This window comes from Bradysia coprophila, chromosome II (genome assembly GCF_014529535.1).
Source record: "Bradysia coprophila strain Holo2 chromosome II, BU_Bcop_v1, whole genome shotgun sequence".
NCBI classification, from domain to species: domain Eukaryota; kingdom Metazoa; phylum Arthropoda; class Insecta; order Diptera; family Sciaridae; genus Bradysia; species Bradysia coprophila.
The window spans coordinates 9,600,738-9,625,510 of NC_050735.1; the positions used below are offsets into that span (position 1 = coordinate 9,600,738).

The 24,773-nt window shown below is 32.7% G+C and overlaps 1 protein-coding gene across 9 annotated transcripts in view; it reads right to left on the minus strand.

Annotated features, from left to right (window-relative positions):
• The window catches only part of LOC119071421 (protein trachealess), a 102,238-nt gene that overhangs the window by 15,026 nt on the left and 62,439 nt on the right, over nt 1–24,773 (minus strand). For 2 of the 9 annotated variants that reach the window (XM_037176313.1, XM_037176297.1), the window contains exons 4-5: nt 5,938–5,964; nt 3,696–3,934 (exon numbers count right to left, since the gene is read on the minus strand). In XM_037176313.1, coding sequence (XP_037032208.1) covers nt 3,696–3,934; nt 5,938–5,964 — 266 coding nt within the window. Of the gene's footprint in view, nt 1–3,695; nt 3,935–5,937; nt 5,965–11,775; nt 12,492–24,773 lie in introns of those variants that run through there. The other 7 variants (XM_037176322.1, XM_037176321.1, XM_037176338.1 and 4 more) reach the window with 4 other exon arrangements.

A 24,773-nucleotide genomic window follows, 5' to 3' on the forward strand; every position in this document is an offset into this window, starting at 1 on the left:
TCTTTTATGGAATAAATTAATTTCATTTGAACAATTTCATTCGTCGAATAAAATATTGATTAAATGAAAGAAGTCGAAAAAGAAACTTCAAACGGATTTTAAGTTTCTTTTTTTTCAGTTTTAAAATAATAATGCAAGCGACACTTTTTAGACCGAGAGCCCACGTGTATTTCATGAAGAATATAAAATCATGAAGGGCAAAATTATTCTTTGATTTCGGGAATTATTGTGTAGTGTGGGAGGTGGGCCTAGTGTGTGTCTTAGCAGTCACACATCGTCAATTTTTCGAATTCCTTCAAACGTCGTAGAACAAATGTGTTTACATGCTAAATGCGTCAAAAACCGTACTTTTCAAGTACTACTATCGACGCCCTCAGCATGTAAAATCGAAAAATTGCTTATCTCGATATAAAAATGACTGTGTTTATTGACCCCTTCTTCGCCCGGATCAACAAAATCCACACGAAAACTCTACTTGAATACTTTTTATACATAGTCATGTAAAATACTATTGCTAACTACCCCATGCGAAAGTTGACCATTACATGACAATTTGCCCACTGAGAAAATGATATATTACTGGACTATTTCAATTCATTTTTTTTCATTTTCCTATCTTGAAACCACATTGCGCATGGGGTAGATATTAAACCAAGAATACATTGGATGCTGCTACACACTTCATTGATTCGGAAACAATTTCGTGATCCTGTAATAGTCATGCCCGCACGTTAGTAAGCGGCCGTGACGCAAGTCCACTACCAAAAATGTTTTAACAAAAAAATTTTGAAGACGGCGGAGCATATTTACAGCAACTTTTTGACTTCTTCCCCTTAACTCCAACGACCCCCAAACTAGGATATCTGGAATCTAGGAATCCATACGAGTTCAACGATTATTTATACAACCGAGTGATAAATGCTTTTTTAGGCACTAGATGTGTAGATTATCACTCGAGGCCGCAGGCCGAGTGTGACAATACACATCGTGTGCCTAAAAAAGCATTTATAAACTAGTTATATACAACGTTTTTCGCAATAAAGTCCCACTTTACGGCACTTGTTGCGAAAAACTCATTTATGTGTTTTTGAGCAATTTTGGCAAGTATAGTTTACTTGTCGAAATAACAGTTATAGCGAGGGGTCACGCACTTCTTCAAATTTAATCCATTTAATCCAAGAAATACATGGGTATAAATGGATTTAAATCCATTTAATCCCGAGTGCGTCACCCCTCAAGTTATAGAAACTTGGTGCTTTAATTCAAACTCGTGAGTTTGCTTTTCTCAAAAAAACGTTCCCTCACGTAATGGATTACTTTCGCAGCTTCCTATGTAACCCACTATTAGTATCGAGTAATGTAATAATTTGACATAGGTTTCAAACCGTGGCCCTACAAGAAGGGACTGTAATATGCATGTGGGCTCTCGGTCTATAACGTTTATATACCATGAGAGTGCGTTATATAGTAAATAACCTATGTACTTACGTACACAATATAAATATGAAGTACACTGGATGATAACACATTTTTATTTTGTTATATTCAAAATGGCGTAAACTGTTTAAAATTCCATCAATGATTTTTACCAACAAAACATTTTCGAAATACTAATGTTATGCGTAATGTGTATATTGTTTCTCTTTTTGATATAAAAAAATCCATTTGAGTTTGTTTTAAAGTTTTTTTTTGTCTTTCTGGTTTCGTTTTAGATTTCATTGTGGCTAATAATAATGGTTTTATTTACTTATCAAAATAGACGGAATTGCGTCATAATATGCTAATTTACGAAAAATGAATGAAACAAACAAAACCAATTCAATGAACGTTGATGTCTTCATATTTGGTTTTTACATTGTTGTGAGCCGCCTTGATCTTAATTTTCCTTTTCTTTGTTAAAAAATATTTAATTTACTGATACAATAGATCTTTGTCAAGGTCGAATACATAGTACCGCATTAAACAAACCATTGAATTTTGATTTGGAAAAGGACTGCTGTCCAAAGCAAAAGTTGGTATGCGAATCTTGAAAATTAACTAACTAACTAACTTGAAGAGGCATGCAGCCACCAACCTTAACTAAGAATAGTAATGATAGCCTATAACATGGACCAAACCAGGAAGCATACGCATTGAGCAAAATTGATTTCCAGATAAAATTTACCGAATCTCCTGGCCTGTGAACCGCTTTTTTTTAACCTGCAACTTTAAACCTTCTATAAGTGACAAGAAGCAAATTCTGATTAAATCTGCTACTTCTTTCGTTTGCAAAATAGCTTTGTCTTAGTTACCAAATCTTGTACTTCTTTAGTTTTACTATACATTTTACTATATAGGAAGACCTTACACTGAGTTCATTGTCGTTGTTGTCGATAACAAATGATTAAGTCAGGTGAGCATTATGTTGATATAAACCTTACTAAAATTTTGTTGTCCCAAATTAACCACAACAATCCCTTTAAAATGAGAAAATAAATAAGAAACTTACGGAAAATTAGTTATCTGTTCGAACTTTCGTTAAAACGTTCTTCGGTCGATTTAGTGACGTGAAGTAAGTTTCATTTTATTATACTTATTTCCAAAAATTATTTTCTTTTAATAAATGAACCGCGTTACAAATAAGTTGAGTTTATTAGAATCAAAAATTGGAAAAATGTCTACCCTTAAGTTCAGTAAATATGGTGCCAATATACCCTAGTGACCATTCCATTAGCATTTCTCCCTTGCACATACTACTTGAAGTGCAATCGTATACTCAACTCATGTTCTGAAACTCGGTGTATTCGTATACCACACAAATGATCTGTCGTTGTTCCAATGTAACAATCTTTATCTGTACATCAGTACATTCGCTTTAGTTATATTTATCTGATTTTCCGCTTACAGTACGTGCAAATGGTAATTTCCAAAGCTCCGCAAATTTTCTATGTCACTCAAATTGTCACTCTTCGAATTCAAAATATTTACCGTTAAAATGACATTCAAAAATTTAATAAGTACCATAACCCATCCAAATAGAATAACCGTCAATGTGGAGGAGAGCCACCATTTCAACAAAGCATTACCAAAATACCAAATTTATGTACGCACTGATTGATATGCAAATTGCTTATAACGAAAATGCTTCAAGTGTATACGTATAAAATGGTGTAACATGGTGAGTACTGCGTACCTCTATAATATTATATTCTCTTACATTGTTGTATCTAATTTCGTCGCTAGGCTCATTTTAAATTCAGTTCATGTAACTGAAATTCTTAAACAAATACTAGCTTGATGAACCCTTCTCTGCAGCTCTCTCACACTCAACTGAACCATAATCTTGTTTATTTAAATCCAATAATTAGGTTGTACTGTATCATAGCCAACCAATTCACAATTAATCGGATTAAGATTCATTAACTCAATTATTTAATAAAATTTTGCTTTACTCTTGGCTTTACATTTTGTGTTTAGCTGGATTGGATGACATGAAATTTTGAAGACAATCAGCAGCTATTAGCTGGAAATGTTGTGTTGTTTTTTGTACAAGACAAATTTCCGTTAGATAATTTATTCAGTTAGGGTGGAACACGGATCATTGTTTCGCAAATGTTGACTTAAATTCTAAAATTTGTATTTTCAACTAATTTTGAGTCGTATTTGCATTTGGCGAATCAAACAAATTGAATTTCGTAATAAATCATAAAACTTACATTTTAAGACTTTGCTGCCCGTGGACCCGTCACGTCCCCATTGTGGATCACCATGTCCCGAAAAGTCTCTTAATTTTAGGTAACTGATAGTCAGTCTTATAATCGATGCTTTATCTAGTTGACTTGTTATGGCTGCCGGTAATGGCAACATTTTGGCTAATTCATAGAATTCATAGTTTTCTTTGCCCCGTCTTGACCGGGCTGCGTCACGTGATTTTTCCTTTCTCAATTCAAGAATGCTGGAAACGTAAGAAAAGAAACCAATTGGTTAGTTAAAAATGATTTTTTGTTCGTCACTCTCTGAATTTTAAGATTTTGTTTTTAGAAAAATTATATTTTTTTTTCAAATTTTTCTTATATTTCAATAGACCATAACCAACAACATATTTGTGTAATTAGAATTACAAATAAATTTACCATTTCAATGAGATAAAAATAATGGTTTTTTGTGTATGAACTATAAGCTCTAAGATTCCAACGTTATTTCTTACAGAAAAAATGAAAAAGAAAACAAAATATATTTGTAACGGTTTGTGCCACATAGATATATATCACTCCTCTATGTAAGTTAACACATTGTATTCTCTTTCCTCTATTCAACCAGAAAACAAATTGGTGTTGTCTTCAATATATCATAGTCATATGTGCTAGAGTTTTGATTTATGTACGTTATTTCACAGCTTGTGCACATTGTATACGCAGGTCGTATATACAGCGTAAGAAAAATATAACCAGAAACCTAGAAGCTACCCTGAATGAAAGCTTTAATTTGTCCTTCCTACAAAATTAAAAGGAAACTCGGTCGTCAGATGTGTAAACAATAAATTGATTATAAAATGAATGTGTGGATGGTTTAATCGATTATATTAGCTTACAATTTTTTGTCGATTAATAAAGGGAAATTCCCACGTCTCAGTAAAACGCAGGGCCTATTTTCGATAATATACATTCTTAAAATTATTTTTTAATTATCGAAAAGTTCTTGAAGAATTATTAAAATTCCTAAAAAATAAATTTGAACATTTCTAGAATTTTTGGAAACAGGCCATGGAAAACGAGAAGAAAAATTTCTGACTATATGGGCCGTTCGCAATGTAACAATTTTCGAAGTGGGTGAGACCAAGGGCTGCTCTTCATTTATTTATAAACTACCACAAAAGACTGCGTACGTAGGTGAAAATAGGGTCTAAGTCTAAGACTCGTCATTGTGAACTCTTTGCTCACCTTCCCTCGACACGAAACGTTGAATGGGTTTGGTGCACCAATTTATGTGACTGGATTTCTAATGAACATTGTGGAGTGTAAGTGTGTTTCTACAGTTTGTTCACCTTTAGAATACACAATTTTAGATTTATAAGAGTTTTAAGAGGCACCGGTACTTAGCTAAAATTGTAGCCTACATTTGTGTGCCTCGTATTTCATTTTTGATGGTATCTTTTTATCAGAATCCTCTTTGGAAAATGTACGACCGCAATTCCGACCACGAATGTGTCAGTTTAAAAACAAAATTAGTTTTGGCCAGCTCTGAGAAAATTGAGCAGTTTAACGAAATTTTCAGAAACTGCTCATTGTACTCATAGCTGCAGTTTTACTAGATCTATTTTCTGTTGAAAGCTAACACATTCGTGGTCGGAATTGCGGACGTACATCTTTGAAAAAGGATTCTGGTGGAAAGATATCATCAAAAGTAAACTAAAATTCAATATTTAAAAATGGCTCTAATATAGGCTTTTCAGCAAAGTACCGATGCCTCTTAAAAGTCATCGATGTTCCCAGACAATAAAGTATGATATTTTGGCACAAAATTTGAATTCATCATAAGATCGAAACACTTTATTGACTGGGAACTTCGATGACTTTTAGAACTCTAAAAAATCTCAAATATTTTTACAGCTAAAAAACCCACTGTAGTCATCCACGTTTGGTTGCCTGATCACAAATTAAAATTATCTTCTTCCCTCATCCATTCCTATCATAAAAGCAAAACAATGCATTCACTGCCGTTCGTAACTTCTAAAGTATGGTGCTTTTTTCATGGAAACTATATAATTTAAGGACTCTCCCGCATCACGAACAATGTCGGAACGCAACGCTGTTATCAGCATTTTAAAGAAAAAGGAAAAAATCCGAATTCGCTTTAAAAAAAATCGTCCAATCACTTTTTTGTTAATTTTTTGTTCAATCTGAGGAACAACAATAAATTTCTATAAAAATACTAAAATGCTGATAAAGCGATACGTACCCCTCTCCACCTGCTCCGCACCATAATCTGTTGGAGAAAAGGAATGTCAAATTAAACAAAAACTTGGAAAAGAAAGATTTCAGTGTAAAAATTAAATTTACAAATAAACCTATCAACCCTTCAACAACATGAAAGAACAGAGTTTTTTTCGGTGTTAAATATACAAATAAAACCGAAGAAGTTCGATTGCGAAAAATTGCTACACATTTCTGTTCACATTAATCCAATCTTATGATATTTATGGTACTCAGAGTACCCTAATGATTGGTGAGAAAATTGTAGATTTCTTTTTATTTCCAACCGTCTTAATCATCGTAATTTTATAGTCTGAAAATCAAATATGTTTATATCGAAAGTCACTGAAGCGTATCCGTTAATCCCACATAATTCGCATTGAAAATGCATTAATGTTTGTACCGAGCATTATTGTGTTTTCATCGTGACACAGTACAAGAAATGTACAAAAAAAAATGTATTGAGGAACGAACCATCGGTAACGACTGCACATTATTACAGCAAAAGAGGAGAATAGGATAAAATATTGTAATTGAAAGAAAATGTTCGATTCGTAACATTATTCGAATGTTGCCGAGAAAATAACGTTGTCTTTATGCTGTGACAAAAGGGAAATTGGTTTTAATCGAATTTATTTGTGATAGAGTTTATACAAAGAAATATAGAGAAAAAGTGATGTCAGTCACTTTATTTACGTTACAGAAACAGCAATGTGAACTTAAAAGGGATAGAATGCTGGAGAACATGAAACAATTCCTTCGTTGACGTCATTTTGACTACAAAGACTTTTTTTTTAATTCCATTAATACCAGTTAATTCGCGGAACGATTTAATTTGAGTGTTTAATCTTTTACCATAGCACTACTACTAGCATCAACATAGAAAACATTTGGAAGTCGAAAGTGTCAGAATCGGCTTTATATTTCTTTCGTTAGGACTATCTTCGAGTGGGTTACAACCAAGGGGCAGATATATGAAAATTTTGTTGACAAATGATTTTCAAAAAGAAAATCCTGTGTAGATTTTCAAGGATTTTCCTATCGTTTTCAAGGGCTGTTTCCTGATCCTGGAAGGATTTTCAAAAGTTTTTATTTTCAATTTTCAAGGATTTTCTACTTCTGATTTTCGTTAGTCTTTTTAAGAGTTTTCAATGATTTTTTGAATTTTCTATAAGTTTGAGGATTTTATTTGTTAAAAATTTTGAAAGATTTGCTAAGCACTTTCTTTTCACCGACAGAGGATTTTCTATGAATATATGACTCTCGGTTAAAACACACATCGCCTACATGTATGCAAATTAGAAGGCTTTTTGACGTCTGACATGCGAGTATTAATGGTAGTAGCAGTGTTATTCATTGACAAATTCCAAAATAATGAGCCATTTCATCTATTACTCCTTTTGATTGACCTATCACTTAATGTTTCATAAAAAATCTTTTACTTCGAATGTTTAACCATAAAATTTTCCTATGAAAGAAAGCTAATCATAGCCCATCACTTATTTTTATTGTCGTTGAAGACCACAGTTGACTAATGACTAGATTTGTTGGAGACGACAAGTCTCATTTATCCATGACAGAAATCTCTTCTTACAACGTCATCGAGTGCTATCATTTTTCAATTAAACAGGTGCTGGACCATTATTTTAGGCTAACTACTTTGTGATAAAAACTTTAATTCAAATCAATTTGAAGTGAACTCACATCAATCTAACCACAACCGTTGATGAATAAAAAAAACTTTCTATAAAATTACAAGATTATCGGAATTTTTAACCATAAGTAAACAACCGAATACAAAAAACCATAACATTGATTCTGATTATTCATTTTTTTTTCTTCTACTCTCAGTTTGATTCATTCGATGTGGTTCTTTTTATCAACCGGGCGTGAAATTACATGTAAGATCTATTACACCACACACATTATTTTATATATATAACTCACATCTCTCGGTATATATTATGGTTTTATCGCATATAACACAACAACAAGTCGTTCATTTGATTTCGTACGATTATAAGTTGGAATTGAGCTACTGTTTATCGATGTTTGATAAATTGGTTTTTTTTATCCGACATATAAATTTTTATGTAAAAGGAATCTGGTCTCGTTAATCTGAATATTGACGTAACTCAAGCATAACGCGTTAATTTCAGCTAGGTCATCATCTCACTTTTACATCATTTTACATAGTTTGTGGTTACTATTCGATACACCTATTTTACCCAATTTTTTTAAATTAAAATAATAAAAAAAATCCATTGAGACGATGTGCCATTGAAAGTCATTTGAAACGAGAGAATTTCAATAGATTTCAATAAAAATATAAATTAGATCAAGTCTAGGTGTAGCAATTTGAATCGAATTTCTTTAACAAGAAATCGATTTTTTTTTCTCTCCTTCTTCGTTTATTCCGTTTTGAATGCTCGCATCATCGTCATCATCATTTTGATATCTTGTTACATCAAAACCGATGATATCACTCAATCCAACTACAATTCATTTTGATGTAAACACCATCAGAAGAAGCATATCAATTGAGAGAAGTAAAAAAAAAAAGTTCAACTTTCCGGGCATACGACCCTTACATACAATTTACTCAACCCCCCAGAGAGTCATGTGTGAATTATTCAACCAATTTGGTCAATTTGGCCTTAAAGAAACATGAAAAGAAAAGAGAAATATATTTTCTCCTAGTAGTTTGTATCGTATGTGATGCTCATTGTAGGTGCAAATTAAATTAACTATTCTTTCTGTTGGAAATAAATATATTGTTGATGCTCGTTGCACAATTAGTAATTGACGGCTTGTCCATCAATAATAAAATATTCCGGTCGATCCCTTCAATCATCACTGGTGTGTTTATTTTCGAAATGATCTTATATTCGAAAAATACGCACATTACCTTCGTTGCCATTCGTGAGGGTTAGTTTTGTATTATTCACAATTTACTGACCGCAAATATTTGAACATAAAAAAAAGACGAAGAGAAGCAAAAGGGACCCATAAAAAGGACAAAAATACATTGAATGTGCAAGTTACTCAACTTTCCTTTCATACACAATTCATCGGTGAATCTATATAAAAAATGTACATAAAACGAAGACGTATGGTCTGGACCGTATCGGTATCTTTATAGTTCCAGTCAAATAAGAAAAGAAGATATCATTTCATCACTACACGGGACAATGTTTTATACATAACATTTCGAATGTTACATTATCTTATACAATATTCTTGCTTACATCACAAAGTCATTTTATTTTCAAGAAGGTTTTCAATTCTCGTGGGACTATTTTTATTGCACAAACTAAGAGCACACGAATTTATTTTTTCGAGAAGAAGATATAATAACACACACATCCACTTCACCGAGAGTCCAGAACCAACAACCATATCATCAAGGAAAACGGTCGATGAGTGTGGAAAGTGGCATTTTGTGCTGACTGACCGAAAATGTATTTTGTGACAAATATGACACTTTTCGGTGGTCTCCGGGGAGGTGTAAAGGTTTAATTGTATTAACGGAAAAAAAATTGTATGAGTGTGCAACATTTACCGTGGCCCCCCATTTAGTGGAACATATTTATGGTTTTTCCATATTATATCGGGGAGGGAAGAGAATATTAGGGGATGACATAATAAATTAAAATAAATGGTCAGAACGGTGAGTGGAGACAGTGCGACATGTATGATGAATAAAGTGAAAAATATAATTACGAAGAGCGACTGAAAAACGTTGGACCGAAATGAAAAAAGAAAATAAAAATATTTCGCTTCTCGTTGTTCTATTTTAAACGTTACAAACGCTTAAGATTTATCGTCCAAAATAATAACAACACTGAAAGCTACCGCACCGTTTATCAGATTAAAGCCATCTTCTTACGAAATAAGAGAATATTGTTATGATGAATAACTTGAATGAAACAAGACAACAATTTAGTTTCGTTTTTTTGAATGAAATAAGTATCTGTCTTCAGCGTTTTATAACATCTTGTTTTAAATGTCTTCTTCATTTTTTTGTAAGATTTATTTGGATATTATATTGTGTAGGGAAATGAGTCATACGATGTCAGGACGTGTATGATACGATTATAAACCTTTATAAAAAAAATGTCTGTTTTATTGAACGTTGCGTGAAATACTTTACCAACTTACTAATCACTAATCGCTACGTATTATTATACAGACGGCTACGTCATTCGTTATCAACAACGATGACAAAAATAGGCAATAAGCTCTGGACATTGCGGTTTTTTATAGTGAAATATATGTTAAAACTAATGAAGTAAAAGATTTTGTTTTAACTTGTCGAAAATACTTCGACCAGAATAAGTAATAGAATATCCATCAGCGTAATACTAAAAGTTAATTGACCAATTATAGAGAGTCTCAAATCGGAGTGGACTATACATCAGTTCTTGATCCTTGTATGTTGCAGTGCCGCTATATTCATAAAAACAAACTTTATACTGAACAAGGAACTTTGATATCACACACTAATGAATTATAGTTTGTGAACCACGACAAGAAGCGTAAACGGAATGGACGAAAATCTGAACAAGATACTAAAGTAATACTAAACAAACTGGCAAATTTTGATCGTCTGTAGCAATAATTAAAATTTTCCCAATTGTCAATGAACGGTCAAACGTTGCAGTATTAGTAGAACAGCACAAGCAATAGGTCATAGCGACACTGATATTATCAGTCCACAATTCACAGTCATTTTGCTAAATGTAAATAAAATAATTGTAAAAGTTCGTCGCTATGAGCTTTTAATTTCTTAAGACGAATCGACACAATGCAAAACTGTGGCCTAAATCTGTGAGAAAAAATTATATATTTCCGATGATAACTCAGTGTCCGCGCCCTTTCTGGGAAAAGTGGGACGATCGTTTTGTGTTAAAGTGTGTTGGCTTCGAGGAAAAATAATAAATGTTTGTGATGGTGTAACCTACTACGAGAAAACGCAATAGTTCAATGAAATTGGCACAAATTTTGAGTTTTCTCATGGTAGGCTGCATCACCACAATCATTGTTACCACTTTTGCCACAAAACGATGGTCCAAACTTTTTCCAGAAACGACACGGACTCGGAGTTATCATCGAAAATATATTATTTTTTCGCACAAATTTAGCATTGTGTCAATTCGTCTTAATAATGAATTTGAAAAATAATTTCTTCTGCAAAGAGAATTTGTTGACTTCACCCCAGGAAAATGTGTCATTACTTCATTTTTATGAGCTTGAATACTCATTTCCCGGGGCTTAGTGAGTACGATGTGGTTGCTTGCTGCAACCCTCACACTTGGCAAAATACAAATTGCCAAACAAGAACGTAATCTACTACTTTAAAATTCATAAACTTGTCACCTGATGATCCGCCTATAATCAGAATTGGTATTAATGGTATTATCATGTTGAATACCTCACCAAAACGCCTAGAACTACTAGTCCTTAGTCAAGTTTAAGTTGAACGTAAAGCCATTCTAAGTAGTTGGAAAATCACTTGTGATTTAATGACTTTTCCTATTCTAATCCACTTGTAACAAATTTCGTTGTCTTGGAAATGCATGGGACATATCAAGAGACTTTCGAAACAAAGAAATCTTTTTTCTCAAAATTCACTATAAAAAGACTACTGCATTCACTACTTCAAACAATGTTTTTTTATGGACAAAATCTGTTTCCACTTTTAACAAAAATAAATGAAAAGAAGTGACCGAAATAACGTTTCTGTTCAAACTACATGCAATCGATTAAAATTGAGCATTTTTTTTAGTTATAAATAAGGATGTAACATCATTATATAACGTGCCCAGGTTCAAGTGACTGCTGCGAATGCATCGTTGTATTTTGATGTTGGTTAGGCAATTGTTTGTAGGGTACTGCACACAGTTCCTGAGTTGGAACCAACCATGAATGTGTGAATGGTGATCCGCCAACACTCATCCCCAATGCGCCCATTCCCATATGACCACCGGCTACTCCAGGTCCTTGTCTCTGATAGCCTGTGTAGTCCATTGCTACCGCTTGATATGGCATCATTTTTTTAAAAATTTTTTTTAATATTTTCGTAACACCAAAAAATTATTTTACTTTCACTGATATCACGTTTCGGTGTCACACACAAAAAAACAATATATAAATCGGAGAAACGGAAATACTATTTCATCCGCACAAGAGATATCTTTCCCAATTCATAAGATCTATTTTATCCAAATCACTTCACGTTTTCCGAAACACCGTATACCAAACGTTTAATCCTTTTTCGTCCCTATTCAGACGTACAAAAACAGTTATTATTGTTCATCGATAAATAGTCGTTTTAGGTTGCACCCACGTCGAGTAAGACTACGTGCTCCTTATAAAAAATTTTAGTAGCACACTCGCCATCAGCTGACGACACGCAGGCTATATTACTATAACATCCGTAACCAGCAGTCAGATGCAAAAAAAGAGAGAACACACAAACACACTCCGTACTTTTTTTGATACGTGCGACGTAACTCGCGCCACAAAAGAAACTGCTTGCAAGAGGACACAGAGCAAAGAACGAAATAATGGTAAGGAACACTGATGGCATTTTTAACAGAATCACGCATCGCACTTGAATCGGATGGTATCGTGAATGGGCGGGACGTGACATACCGAATGAATTTAGTCGCGTAGCGTATAGACAATTCGAATGTACGTGGTTGGCTTTCAAATGCAACCACGCCTCGATTTTATCAATAGGTTAGGTTTGGTTTTTGCTGCTGCTGCTGGTCGGTATATATATGCTATATGCATATTGTGTTACACACTTTGTACGTATTATATACCAATCCATCCAGTTCTTTTTCGTACCATTGCTGTGATACCCATGTACGTGTTATGTTAGGCAGTAAGACAAATATTTCGACGTGTGAGTATTATTTTCACACAATCAAGGTTTTTATATACATCACTTTCGGAGGAGCAGTGAAGTTTGTTGTTTTTTTTTCGGCTATGTACCGCAGAGCACAGATAGAAGACGAGCACGATCATCGGGGCACGTTCAAATAAATGTGAGGTAGCATACGTTGGACGCATTTCAATTGAGCAACGTCCGAATAGGTTGATTGTTTGTTTCGTACTTTTTATTTCTGTGGGGTTCCAAAATCACTTCCATGAATGAAATGAATGATAAAATGTACACAATGAGGACATATTTTGGTTATGCTGTAGCAACGATATCTGTTACTATGTTATGTGTTTTGCGTTTAAGAACTAAAAACGGATGTTAAAACGTTCTACAATAATCACGATTTCTGTTCTACAACATGTCGAACATTGCGCGTTCGTATGATGGAGTAAATTTGTGAATGCCTTGTCACTGGATATATCGATTTGCGTATCGATAAGTGTAGAATAGATAAGTAGATGGGTTGGCTATAGTTGCTGAATATAAAGCATCTTTATCGAAACTTTCAATTTAGATGTTTATAGGTCAATGGCATGGTGAGCTGAATAATAGATATGGATGATATAGAATAAAATTAGAATGCAAGTGAAGCAATCGGTCCAACCGACGTAGAATCGATTTGTAATAAATTTTGGAGAGAAGGAAAAATCGATCAGAGTGCAGAGTAAAAATAGAAGTTTGTCTGGTATCTGGTTGTATGTCATTCTAGTCCCTCGAGGAATAATTTCATAATTTTAACAAATTGATTACTTATTGGGGTAGTCTGAGTCTACTAAAACTCGGTCGTCTCTTCAGATATCGTACAAATATTTCGCCTTTACTAAAGATTTCCGAGAAGCGCTCTAATAATTCCAAAATAAATTTTAGTCGAAATGGGTTGACAATCTGTTTTTATTTCACCAGCCAATTGCTCAAGTACAGGATGGCCTGTACGGAAAATTAACAATAAGATTCAGCGATCAGACAGACGTTACCGAAAAAATGATAGTTTCCAGCAGTTTCTACGACGACCAATGTACGTGATGGCCTCTTGCAAAGCACCTAGAATATTGTCATATTACATTACGACGACAGTATACCATACAATTTTTAATTTTGACACTGTTTCAAGGTCATGTAGTTGGTAATAATATTTTTCTATTTGACATAAGCAATATTCTGTTACTGTGCTAGGTGCGTTGCCTCTTTTAATGGTTCTCCTAAAAGAAATTATGCGAAAAACTATTGAAGTCCAAGATTTTGTCACATTAAAAACACGTTATTGAGCGTCAGATTAAACAATCAAACCGTAACACTGATATCCAACCCTTGCATTTCGTCAAAGACAACGGTGTCATATAAATTTTCGGGAATGGCTGATTGACAATAAGTGATCGTGTGATTTCAAATAAAATGACTAGCAGTAGATTTGATTCAAAAATTGTATTGTGCTCAGCGCCTACAGAATTCAATTCTTATAATTCCTAAAAATTCCCAAGCAATCCCAAAAATTCCTTTTGCTGAAATGTAAAAAATTTGATACGAGGTCAGATGATTTGCTAGAGGACATCAAAAACAACTGAAAAAAAAAACATGAGATGACCGTAGGTGTTTCTATAAACGTTCTTAGGAGTAATTATAACGCAAAATCGCTTGTAGAATTTAGGAATTGAATTATTCTAAAATAGGAGCTGATTGTGCTGGAGTCATTTCTACTAACTTCCATAGCGAAGGTAAGATACCGCGAGTAAAATTTTAATCATCTCCTTCAGCCCATATAGCATCTCTTGTACCACATCATTAACGTTTTCACGTCGCATACAGTCACAACTCACACACATGTCACCCCTATATCTCACCAATTTCCTTCATTAAATCCAATTTAATCGTCTCATGACGCCATCAATTTTAATAACTTTTCACGTACAAAATGTCTATGTTGCATCAAAGTTCTGCTATGAAGAAGATGTCTAACAACATGTATGATGAGTATAATACATAAATTTAAGCTCTGTGAAGCTCCACCTTATATTTTACATTGCTGTACCTCTAAAACCAACCAAAAAAATTACTTATTCAAAAAGCGTCCATTGACTGACATGTAGTTTCCTACATCCTGCCATAAATTTGACAGATAATATAAATTTTAAACTTTTTTTTTTCTATATTTTCTTTCATTATATCACACTGTGAGTAAGTCTGAATAATAACGTGAACATGATAAATAAAACCAGCTAACATTGACTGATGAAATGGCTTTGATATTGTCGAAAAAAACAAAGAACAAAACAAACACACAAAACATTTAATTGCTTTATTGTTTACGATATGGATATTATGTGGTCGAGGTAAGGTAATAAAATGGACTACGAGTGGTTTCAAATCTTATCTATTTAGAGCAATATTCCTAAATTAACATTTCACAGTTGTCAGACAATCACCAGTAACAAATTCTATTACTTGTTTTGATACACTAACAAAGCGGAAAACCCTGCTTGACAGTACAAGTAACATTTCAACTAACAAATAGTTTACCTTTACTATAATGGTAAAAGTAAAATAGTATTCTCCGACCGAATTCAAATCAACCAAAAATTAAAAAAAATAAAATTCTAGTTTCTCGAAACTATTTTAACTGCTTAGAACCTATTCACTGCCGGATTTTTATTTAAACTTCAAGGATAGGTCTTTAGTGGTCGAATAGAGTTCAAAATTCAATACACAGGTAAAGAATCGGAACTGTCTTACGACTATTAGTCTGTCATTCATCTGTTATCGATAACGACGACAAAAATATGACAAGGCCCGGATAATATGGTCCTTCATATCGTAAATTGCATGTTAAAAAAATTGAAGTACAAGATTTGGAATCAACAGTTTAAAAATAATTGTATAACTGGAAGTAATAGAACCGATAATAATAATACTGGTCTGTAACATGTTGAGGTATTAGAAAATTACTTTAACTGCAGGAATTTCATATGACTGGAAGCGTAGGTCTTAAGTGGTAGAATTAAATTCAGAATTAGAAATTTGGGATCGGGTACATAGGAAAAAAGATCGGAAATGTCTTGGGACCGTTAACCAAATCCGGAATTAGGTATGTACAATACAGAAAATCTGATTTAAACATTTGACTAAAGTTTGTGTTGTTGATGTTCTTTCAAATTTACCTTATACCGAGAATTGAACAAAAATGGGATTGCATTCGTCAGCTATTTAACACTGTGGTTTGTGCGTTAGACACAATCAATAAAGTTAATGTAATACGATTATCGCGTATAATTTAGTCTCTTTACACTTTTATTTCGATAGATTTTGTAATTTGAAGCCGAAGGTTAAGCCAGTACTGACCATCTGACTCTCTGTTATCATTTCTCGTCCCTTTTAGAATAGTAGTACAAAATTTGTGCACCAAAAGTTTGTGTCTGTGGATCGACGTAAAAAAATATTAAGAGCAAGCTACACTCCGGCTCAGCATCAAAATATATTATCGGTGAAAAATTTTTATTCAAATAATTTTTGAAAAAAGTTGCTGCATCGTTTGTGCCAAAATATATAACGTTTCGATAGCCTCTGAAATTGTTCGGATGATGTAGTGTGCTACAAGAAAACTCAAAAGTTCAAATAATATCACAAAAAATCGCAAATTTTAGGAACTTTTTAGTTTTCATCAATCTGACCAATTCCAGAGGTTATCGTAACTTTACATATTTTGGCGCTAAATGATGAGACCACTTTTTCAAAATTAATCGAAAATATATTTTGATGGTGGGTCGGAGTGTAGATTGTTCTTCAGCCACAATTAATGAAAACGTTTCATTTTGTTTCCAGTAACACACTCATTAAACACACGTCACAGACAGAGCATAATTATTCTTAGAGATTTTGTGTTTCTGTTGTTGAATAAAATTATTTTATATGTAACTGTGTGGTAAGACTAACGTCATGCATCAGCTCGGAGAGGGAGTTCTTGTTTATCTTTGCATCGACACTTAATACATTTTATTTACCTATGTCCAAATTTTCGTTCGGACGAGTTGGATTAGGATCCGCGCCTTCGGCTTAGGATCACAATCACCAAGTCGTCTAAATAAACATTTGAGCACAGGTGGATATCATTTATACGTACAATTTTGCATTTATATCTCTAGAGCAAATCACAATTGCGTTTCTGCACGGAAACAGCTGCGATTCTGAGCAGAAAAAACTGTGAAATAACAGTGATGCTGCACAGAAACAGCTGAGAATCTACAAAGAAAAAGCTGCGATTTTACATAGAAATAGCTGGGATTCTTCACAAAAAAAGCTGCGATTCTGCACAGAAATAAATGAAATTCTACATAGAAATAGCTGCGATTCTGCACAAAAAATCGAAGCAAATCGATACATGTCGAAGCAGATCTATACATATCGAAGCAGCTCGACACATATCGAAGCAGATCGATACATATCGAAGCAGATCGATACATACCGAAGCAGATCGATACATACCGAAGCCGATCGATACATGTCGAAGCAGATCGATACATACCAAAGCAGATCGATTCATATCGAAGCAGTCCTATACATACCGAAGCAAATCGATACATATCGAAGCAAATCGATACATATCGAAGCAGATCGATACACATCGAAGCAGATCGATACATATCGAAGCAGATCGATACATATCGAAGCAGATCGATACATATCAAAGTAAATTGATACATATCGAAGCAGATCGATACATATCGAAGCAGATCGATACACATCAAAGTAAATTGATACATATCTGCACTGAAATACCTGAGATTCTACAAAGGCACAACTTAGGTCAAATTTAAACTAAATTTAGGCCAAACTTAGGTCAAATCGGAACTAAATTTAGGCCAAACTTATGTCAAATCTAAACTAAATTTAGATCAAACTAAAGTCAAATTTAAGCTAAATTTAGGCCAAACTTAGGTCAAATCTGAACTAAATTTAGGCCAAACTTAGGTCAAATTTGAACTAAATTTAGGCCAAACTAAAGTCAAATTTGAACTAAATTTAGGCCAAACTAAGTTCAAATTTGAACCAAAATTAGTCCAACTAAAGTCAAATTTAAACTAAATTTAGGCCAAACTAATGTCAAATTTGAACTAAATTTAGGCCAAACTAAGGTCAAATTTGAACTAAATTTAGGCCAAACTAATGTCAAATTTGAACTAAATTTAGGCCAAACTAAGGTCAAATTTGAACTAAATTTAGGCCAAACTAAGGTCAAATTTGAACTAAATTTAGGCCAAACTTAGGTCAAATCGAAACTAAATTTAGGCCAAACTAAGGTCAAATTTGAACTAAATTTAGGCCAAACTTAGGTCAAATCGGAACTAAATTTAGGCCAAACTAAAGTCAAATTTGAACTAAATTTAGGCCAAACTAAAGTAAAATTTGAACTAAATTTATGCCAAACTAAAGTCAAATTTAAACTAAATTTAGGCCAAACTAAGGTCAAATTTGAACTAAATTTATGCCAAACTAAAGTGAAATTTAAACTAAATTTAGGACAAACTAAGATCAAATTTGAACTAAATAAAGGCCAAACTAAGGTCAAATTTGAACTAAATTTATGCCAAACTAAAGTAAAATTTAAACTAAATTTAGGCCAAACTCAGGTCAAATTTAAACTAAATTTAGGCCAAACTAAAGTCAAATTTAAACTAAATTTATGCCAAACTAAAGTAAAATTTGAACTAAATTTAGGCCAAACTAAGGTCAAATTTGAACTAAATTTAGGCCAAACTAAGGTCAAATTTGAACTAAATTTAGGCCAAACTAATGTCAAATTTGAACTAAATTTAGGCCAAACTAAAGTCAAATTTAAACTAAATTTAGGCTATACTAAGGTCAAATTTGAACTAAATTTAGGCCAAACTAAGGTCAAATTTGAACTAAATTTAGGCCAAACTAAGGTCAAATTTGAACTAATTTTATGCCAAACCAAAGTAAAATTTGAACTATATTTAGGCCAAACTAATGTCAAATTTAAACTAAATTTAGGCCAAACTAAGGTCAAATTTGAACTAAATTTAGGCCAAACTAAAGTCAAATTTAAACTAAATTTAGGCCAAACTAAGGTCAAATTTGAACTAATTTTATGCCAAACCAAAGTAAAATTTGAACTATCTTTAGGCCAAACTAATGTCAAATTTAAACTAAATTTAGGCCAAACTAAAGTTAAATTTGAACTAAATTTAGGCCAAACTAAGGTCAAATTTGAACTAAATTTAGGCCAAACTAAGGTCAAATTTGAACTAAATTTAGGCCAAACTTAGGTCAAATCGGAACTAAATTTAGGCCAAACTAAAGTCAAATTTGAACTAAATTTAGGCCAAACTAAAGTAAAATTTGAACTAAATTTATGCCAAACTAAAGTCAAATTTAAACTAAATTTAGGCCAAACTAAGGTCAAATTTGAACTAAATTTATGCCAAACTAAAGTGAAATTTAAACTAAATTTAGGACAAACTAAGATCAAATTTGAACTAAATAAAGGCCAAACTAAGGTCAAATTTGAACTAAATTTATGCCAAACTAAAGTAAAATTTAAACTAAATTTAGGCCAAACTCAGGTCAAATTTAAACTAAATTTAGGCCAAACTAAAGTCAAATTTAAACTAAATTTATGCCAAACTAAAGTAAAATTTGAACTAAATTTAGGCCAAACTAAGGTCAAATTTGAACTAAATTTAGGCCAAACTAATGTCAAATTTGAACTAAATTTAGGCCAAACTAAGGTCAAATTTGAACTAAATTTAGGCCAAACTAAGGTCAAATTTGAACTAATTTTATGCCAAACCAAAGTAAAATTTGAACTATATTTAGGCCAAACTAATGTCAAATTTAAACTAAATTTAGGCCAAACTAAGGTCAAATTTGAACTAAATTTAGGCCAAACTAAAGTCAAATTTAAACTAAATTTAGGCCAAACTAAGGTCAAATTTGAACTAAATTTATGCCAAACTAAAGTGAAATTTAAACAAAATTTAGGACAAACTAAGATCAAATTTGAACTAAATAAAGGCCAAACTAAGGTCAAATTTGAACTAAATTTATGCCAAACTAAAGTAAAATTTAAACTAAATTTAGGCCAAACTCAGGTCAAATTTAAACTAAATTTAGGCCAAACTAAAGTCAAATTTAAACTAAATTTATGCCAAACTAAAGTAAAATTTGAACTAAATTTAGGCCAAACTAAGGTCAAATTTGAACTAAATTTAGGCCAAACTAAGGTCAAATTTGAACTAAATTTAGGCCAAACTAAAGTCAAATTTAAACTAAATTTAGGCCAAACTAAGGTCAAATTTGAACTATCTTTAGGCCAAACTAATGTCAAATTTGAACTATCTTTAGGCCAAACTAATGTCAAATTTAAACTAAATTTAGGCCAAACTAAAGTCAAATTTGAACTAAATTTAGGCCAAACTAAGGTCAAATTTGAACTAAATTTAGGCCAAACTAAGGTCAAATTTGAACTAAATTTAGGCCAAACTAAGGTCAAATTTGAACTAATTTTATGCCAAACCAAAGTAAAATTTGAACTATCTTTAGGCCAAACTAATGTCAAATTTAAACTAAATTTAGGCCAAACTAAGGTCAAATTTGAACTAATTTTATGCCAAACCAAAGTAAAATTTGAACTATCTTTAGGCCAAACTAATGTCAAATTTGAACTAAATTTAGGCCAAACTAAAGTCAAATTTAAACTAAATTTAGGCCAAACTAAGGTCAAATTTGAACTAATTTTATGCCAAACCAAAGTAAAATTTGAACTATCTTTAGGCCAAACTAATGTCAAATTGAAACTAAATTTAGGCCAAACTAAAGTCAAATTTGAACTAAATTTAGGCCAAACTAAGGTCAAATTTGAACTAAATTTAGGCCAAACTAAGGTCAAATTTGAACTAAATTTAGGCCAAACTCAAGTCAAATTTAAACTAAATTTAGGCCAAACTAAGGTCAAATTTGAACTAATTTTATGCCAAACCAAAGTAAAATTTGAACTATCTTTAGGCCAAACTAATGTCAAATTTAAACTAAATTTAGGCCAAACTAAAGTCAAATTTGAACTAAATTTATGCCAAACTAAAGTCAAATTTGAACTAAATTTAGGCCAAACTAAAGTCAAATTTAAACTAAATTTAGGCCAAACTAAGGTCAAATTTGAACTAAATTTATGCCAAACTAAAGTCAAATTTAAACTAAATTTAGGCCAAACTAAGGTCAAATTTGAACTAAATTTAGGCCAAACTAAGGTCAAATTTGAACTAAATTTAGGCCAAACTAAGGTCAAATTTGAACTAAATTTAGGCCAAACTAAGGTCAAATTTGAACTAAATTTAGGCCAAACTTAGGTCAAATTTGAACTAAATTTAGGCCAAACTAAGGTCAAATTTGAACTAAATTTATGCCAAACTAATGTCAAATTTGAACTAAATTTATGCCAAACTAAAGTCAAATTTAAACTAAATTTAGGACAAACTAAAGGAAAATTTAAACTAAATTTAGGCCAAACTAAGGTCAAATTTGAACTAAATTTAGGCCAAACTAAGGTCAAATTTGAACTAAATTTAGGCCAAATTAATGTCAAATTTGAACTAAATTTAGGCCAAACTAAGGTCAAATTTGAACTTAATTTAGGCCAAACTAAGGTCAAATTTGAACTAAATTTAGGCCAAACTAAGGTCAAATTTGAACTAAATTTATGCCAAACTAATGTCAAATTTGAACTAAATTTATGCCAAACTAAAGTCAAATTTAAACTAAATTTAGGACAAACTAAAGTCAAATTTAAACTAAATTTAGGCCAAACTAAGGTCAAATTTGAACTAAATTTAGGCCAAATTAATGTCAAATTTGAACTAAATTTAGGCCAAACTAAAGTCAAATTTGAACTAAATTTAGGCCAAACTAAAGTCAAATTTAAACTAAATTTAGGACAAACTAAGGTCAAATTTGAACTAAATTTAGGCCAAACTAAAGTCAAATTTAAACTAAATTTAGGCCAAACTAAAGGAAAATTTAAACTAAATTTAGGCCAAACTAAGGTCAAATTTGAACTAAATTTAGGCCAAACTAAAGTCAAATTTGAACTAAATTTAGGCCAAACTAAGGTCAAATTTGAACTAAATTTAGGCCAAACTAAGGTCAAATTTGAACTAAATTTAGGCCAAACTAAGGTCAAATTTGAACTAAATTTAGGCCAAACTAAGGTCAAATTTGAACTAAATTTAGGCCAAACTAAGGTCAAATTTGAACTAAATTTAGGCCAAACTAAGGTCAAATTTGAACTAAATTTAGGCCAAACTAAGGTCAAATTTGAACTAAACTTATGCCAAACTAAGGTCAAGTTTAATCTAAATTTAGGCCTAACTAAAGTCATATCGAAACAGATCGATCGATATCGAAGCAGATCGATACATACAGAAGAAAATCGATACATATCGAAGCAGATCGATACACTGAAATATCTGATATTCTACAAAGAAACAGCTGCGATTCTGCATAGAAACAGCTGCGATTTTGCACAGAAATACCTGTGATTCTACAAAGAAAAAGAACAGCTGCGATTATGCACAGAAATACCTGCAATTTTGCACAGAAACAGAAGCAGATCGATACATATCGAAGCAGATCGATACATATCGAAGCAGATCGATACATATCGAAGCAGATCGATACATATCGAAGCAGATCGATACATATCGAAGCAGATCGATACATATCGAAGCAGATCGATACACATCGAAGCAGATCGATACATATCGAAGCAGATCGATACATATCGAAGCAGATCGATACATATCGAAGCAGATCGGTACATGTCAAATTGATACTCATCTGCACTGAAATACCTGAGATTCTACAAAGAAACAACTGCGATTCTGCACAGAAACAGCTGAGACTGAGACTTTGCACAGAAACAGCTGCGATTTTGCACAGAAACAGCTGCGATTTTGCATAGAAACAGCTGCTATTCTGCATAGAAACAGCTGCGATTCTGCATAGAAACCGCTTTGATTCTGCACAGAAACATCTGCGATTCTGCACAGAAACAGCTGCTATTCTGCACAGAAACATCTGTGATTTTGCACAGAAATACCTGAGATTCTGCACAGAAATACTTGCAATTTTGCACAGAAACAGAAGCAGATCGATACATATCGAAGCAGATCGAAGCAAGTTGATACACATCTGCACTGAAATACCTGAGATTCTACAAAGGCCAAACTTAGGTCAAATTTAAACTAAATTTAGGCTAAATTTAGGTCAACTCTAAACTAAATTTAGGCCAAACTAAAGTCAAATTTAAACTAAATTTAGGCCAAATTAAAGTCAAATTTAAACTAAATTTATGCCAAACTAAGGTCAAATTTAATCTAAATTTAGGCCTAACCAAAGTCAAATTTAAATAAAATTTAGGCCAAACTAAAGTCAAATTTAAACGAAATTTAGCCCAAAATTATTTTAAATTTACACTAAATTTAGGCCAAACTAAAGTCAAATTTATACAAAATTTAGGCCAAATTAAAGTCAAATTTAAACTATATTTATGCCAAACTAAGGTCAAGTTTAAATTAAATTTAGGCCTAACTAAAGTAAAATTTAAATTAAATTTATGTCAAACTAAGGTCAAGTTTAATCTAAATTTAGGCCTAACTAAAGTCATATCGAAACAGATCGATTCATATCGAAGCAGATCGATACATATCGAAGCAGATCGATACATATCGAAGCAGATCGATTCATATCGAAGCAGATCGATACATATATAAGCAGATCGATACATATCGAAGCAGATCGAAGAAACAACTGCGATTCTGCACTGAAATACCTGAGATTCTATAAAAAAACAAATGCGATTCTGCACAGAAACAGCTGCGATTCTGCATAGAAACCGCTGCGATTCTGCATAGAAACCGCTGCGATTCTGCACAGAGACATCTGCGATTCTGCACAGAAATACCTGAGATTCTACAAAGAAACAGAACAGCTGCGATTCTGCACAGAAATACCTGCGATTTTGCACAGAAACAGCTGCGTTTCTGCGCAGAAATACCTGAGATTTTACAAAGAAATAGCTGCAATTCTGCAGAGAAACAGCTGATATTATGCACAGAAATACCTGATCGATATGTACATATCTTGCGCCATCTTGCCAACTCTCGAGTGTAACTCTATGGGCAGAACGAATTGTGTTGAGGTAATTTCCCTCATTTCGCCTAGAAATGCTAGTTGCTAATTGACATTTGTTTATGTTTAGATTATTTAGATTTGTTTATGGCGACAAATTAATGTTGATTATTTGCTTTTTACCAATAGTTACTGTCCATCCCTTTTTTAACAGCTACAATATTTTTTCGAGAAAAAAAATACGGTAAAACGTAAGAGTAAAACATGCGAAAATTGGAGACTGAGACCTTTTCAATAAACGTACAATTAAAAATTTTGAGTAAAGAGAATTCTCCATACTGTTTCAACACAAAGAACATGCGTTTCCAAAATAAGTAAAATTTTGCGAGGTCAGCGGAGTAACACATGCATCCGGACTAAAGTAAATGAATGTACAAACCAGGCAAACTAGTGAACTCAATAAGTCAAATTCATTTTGAAGTTGCCAGTTGTCACATACGACAAACCGTTGAACTACAAAAATTAATATTTTGTCCATTTGAATTAAATTGATTTTGCTAGTAAGTGAAAGTGAAGTCTAGTAATTGTGTATTTTTGTGTGGGCTGTCACTCTATCTACATAACTAGTGCGTCTGGGATGGATATATGCATGGTCCGAAAAAAGAGCCATGGGAACACTGCTTACGTCAAAGTTTATTTTATTATTGTCTGTCTTGTCTGGAGTGATTTTTATC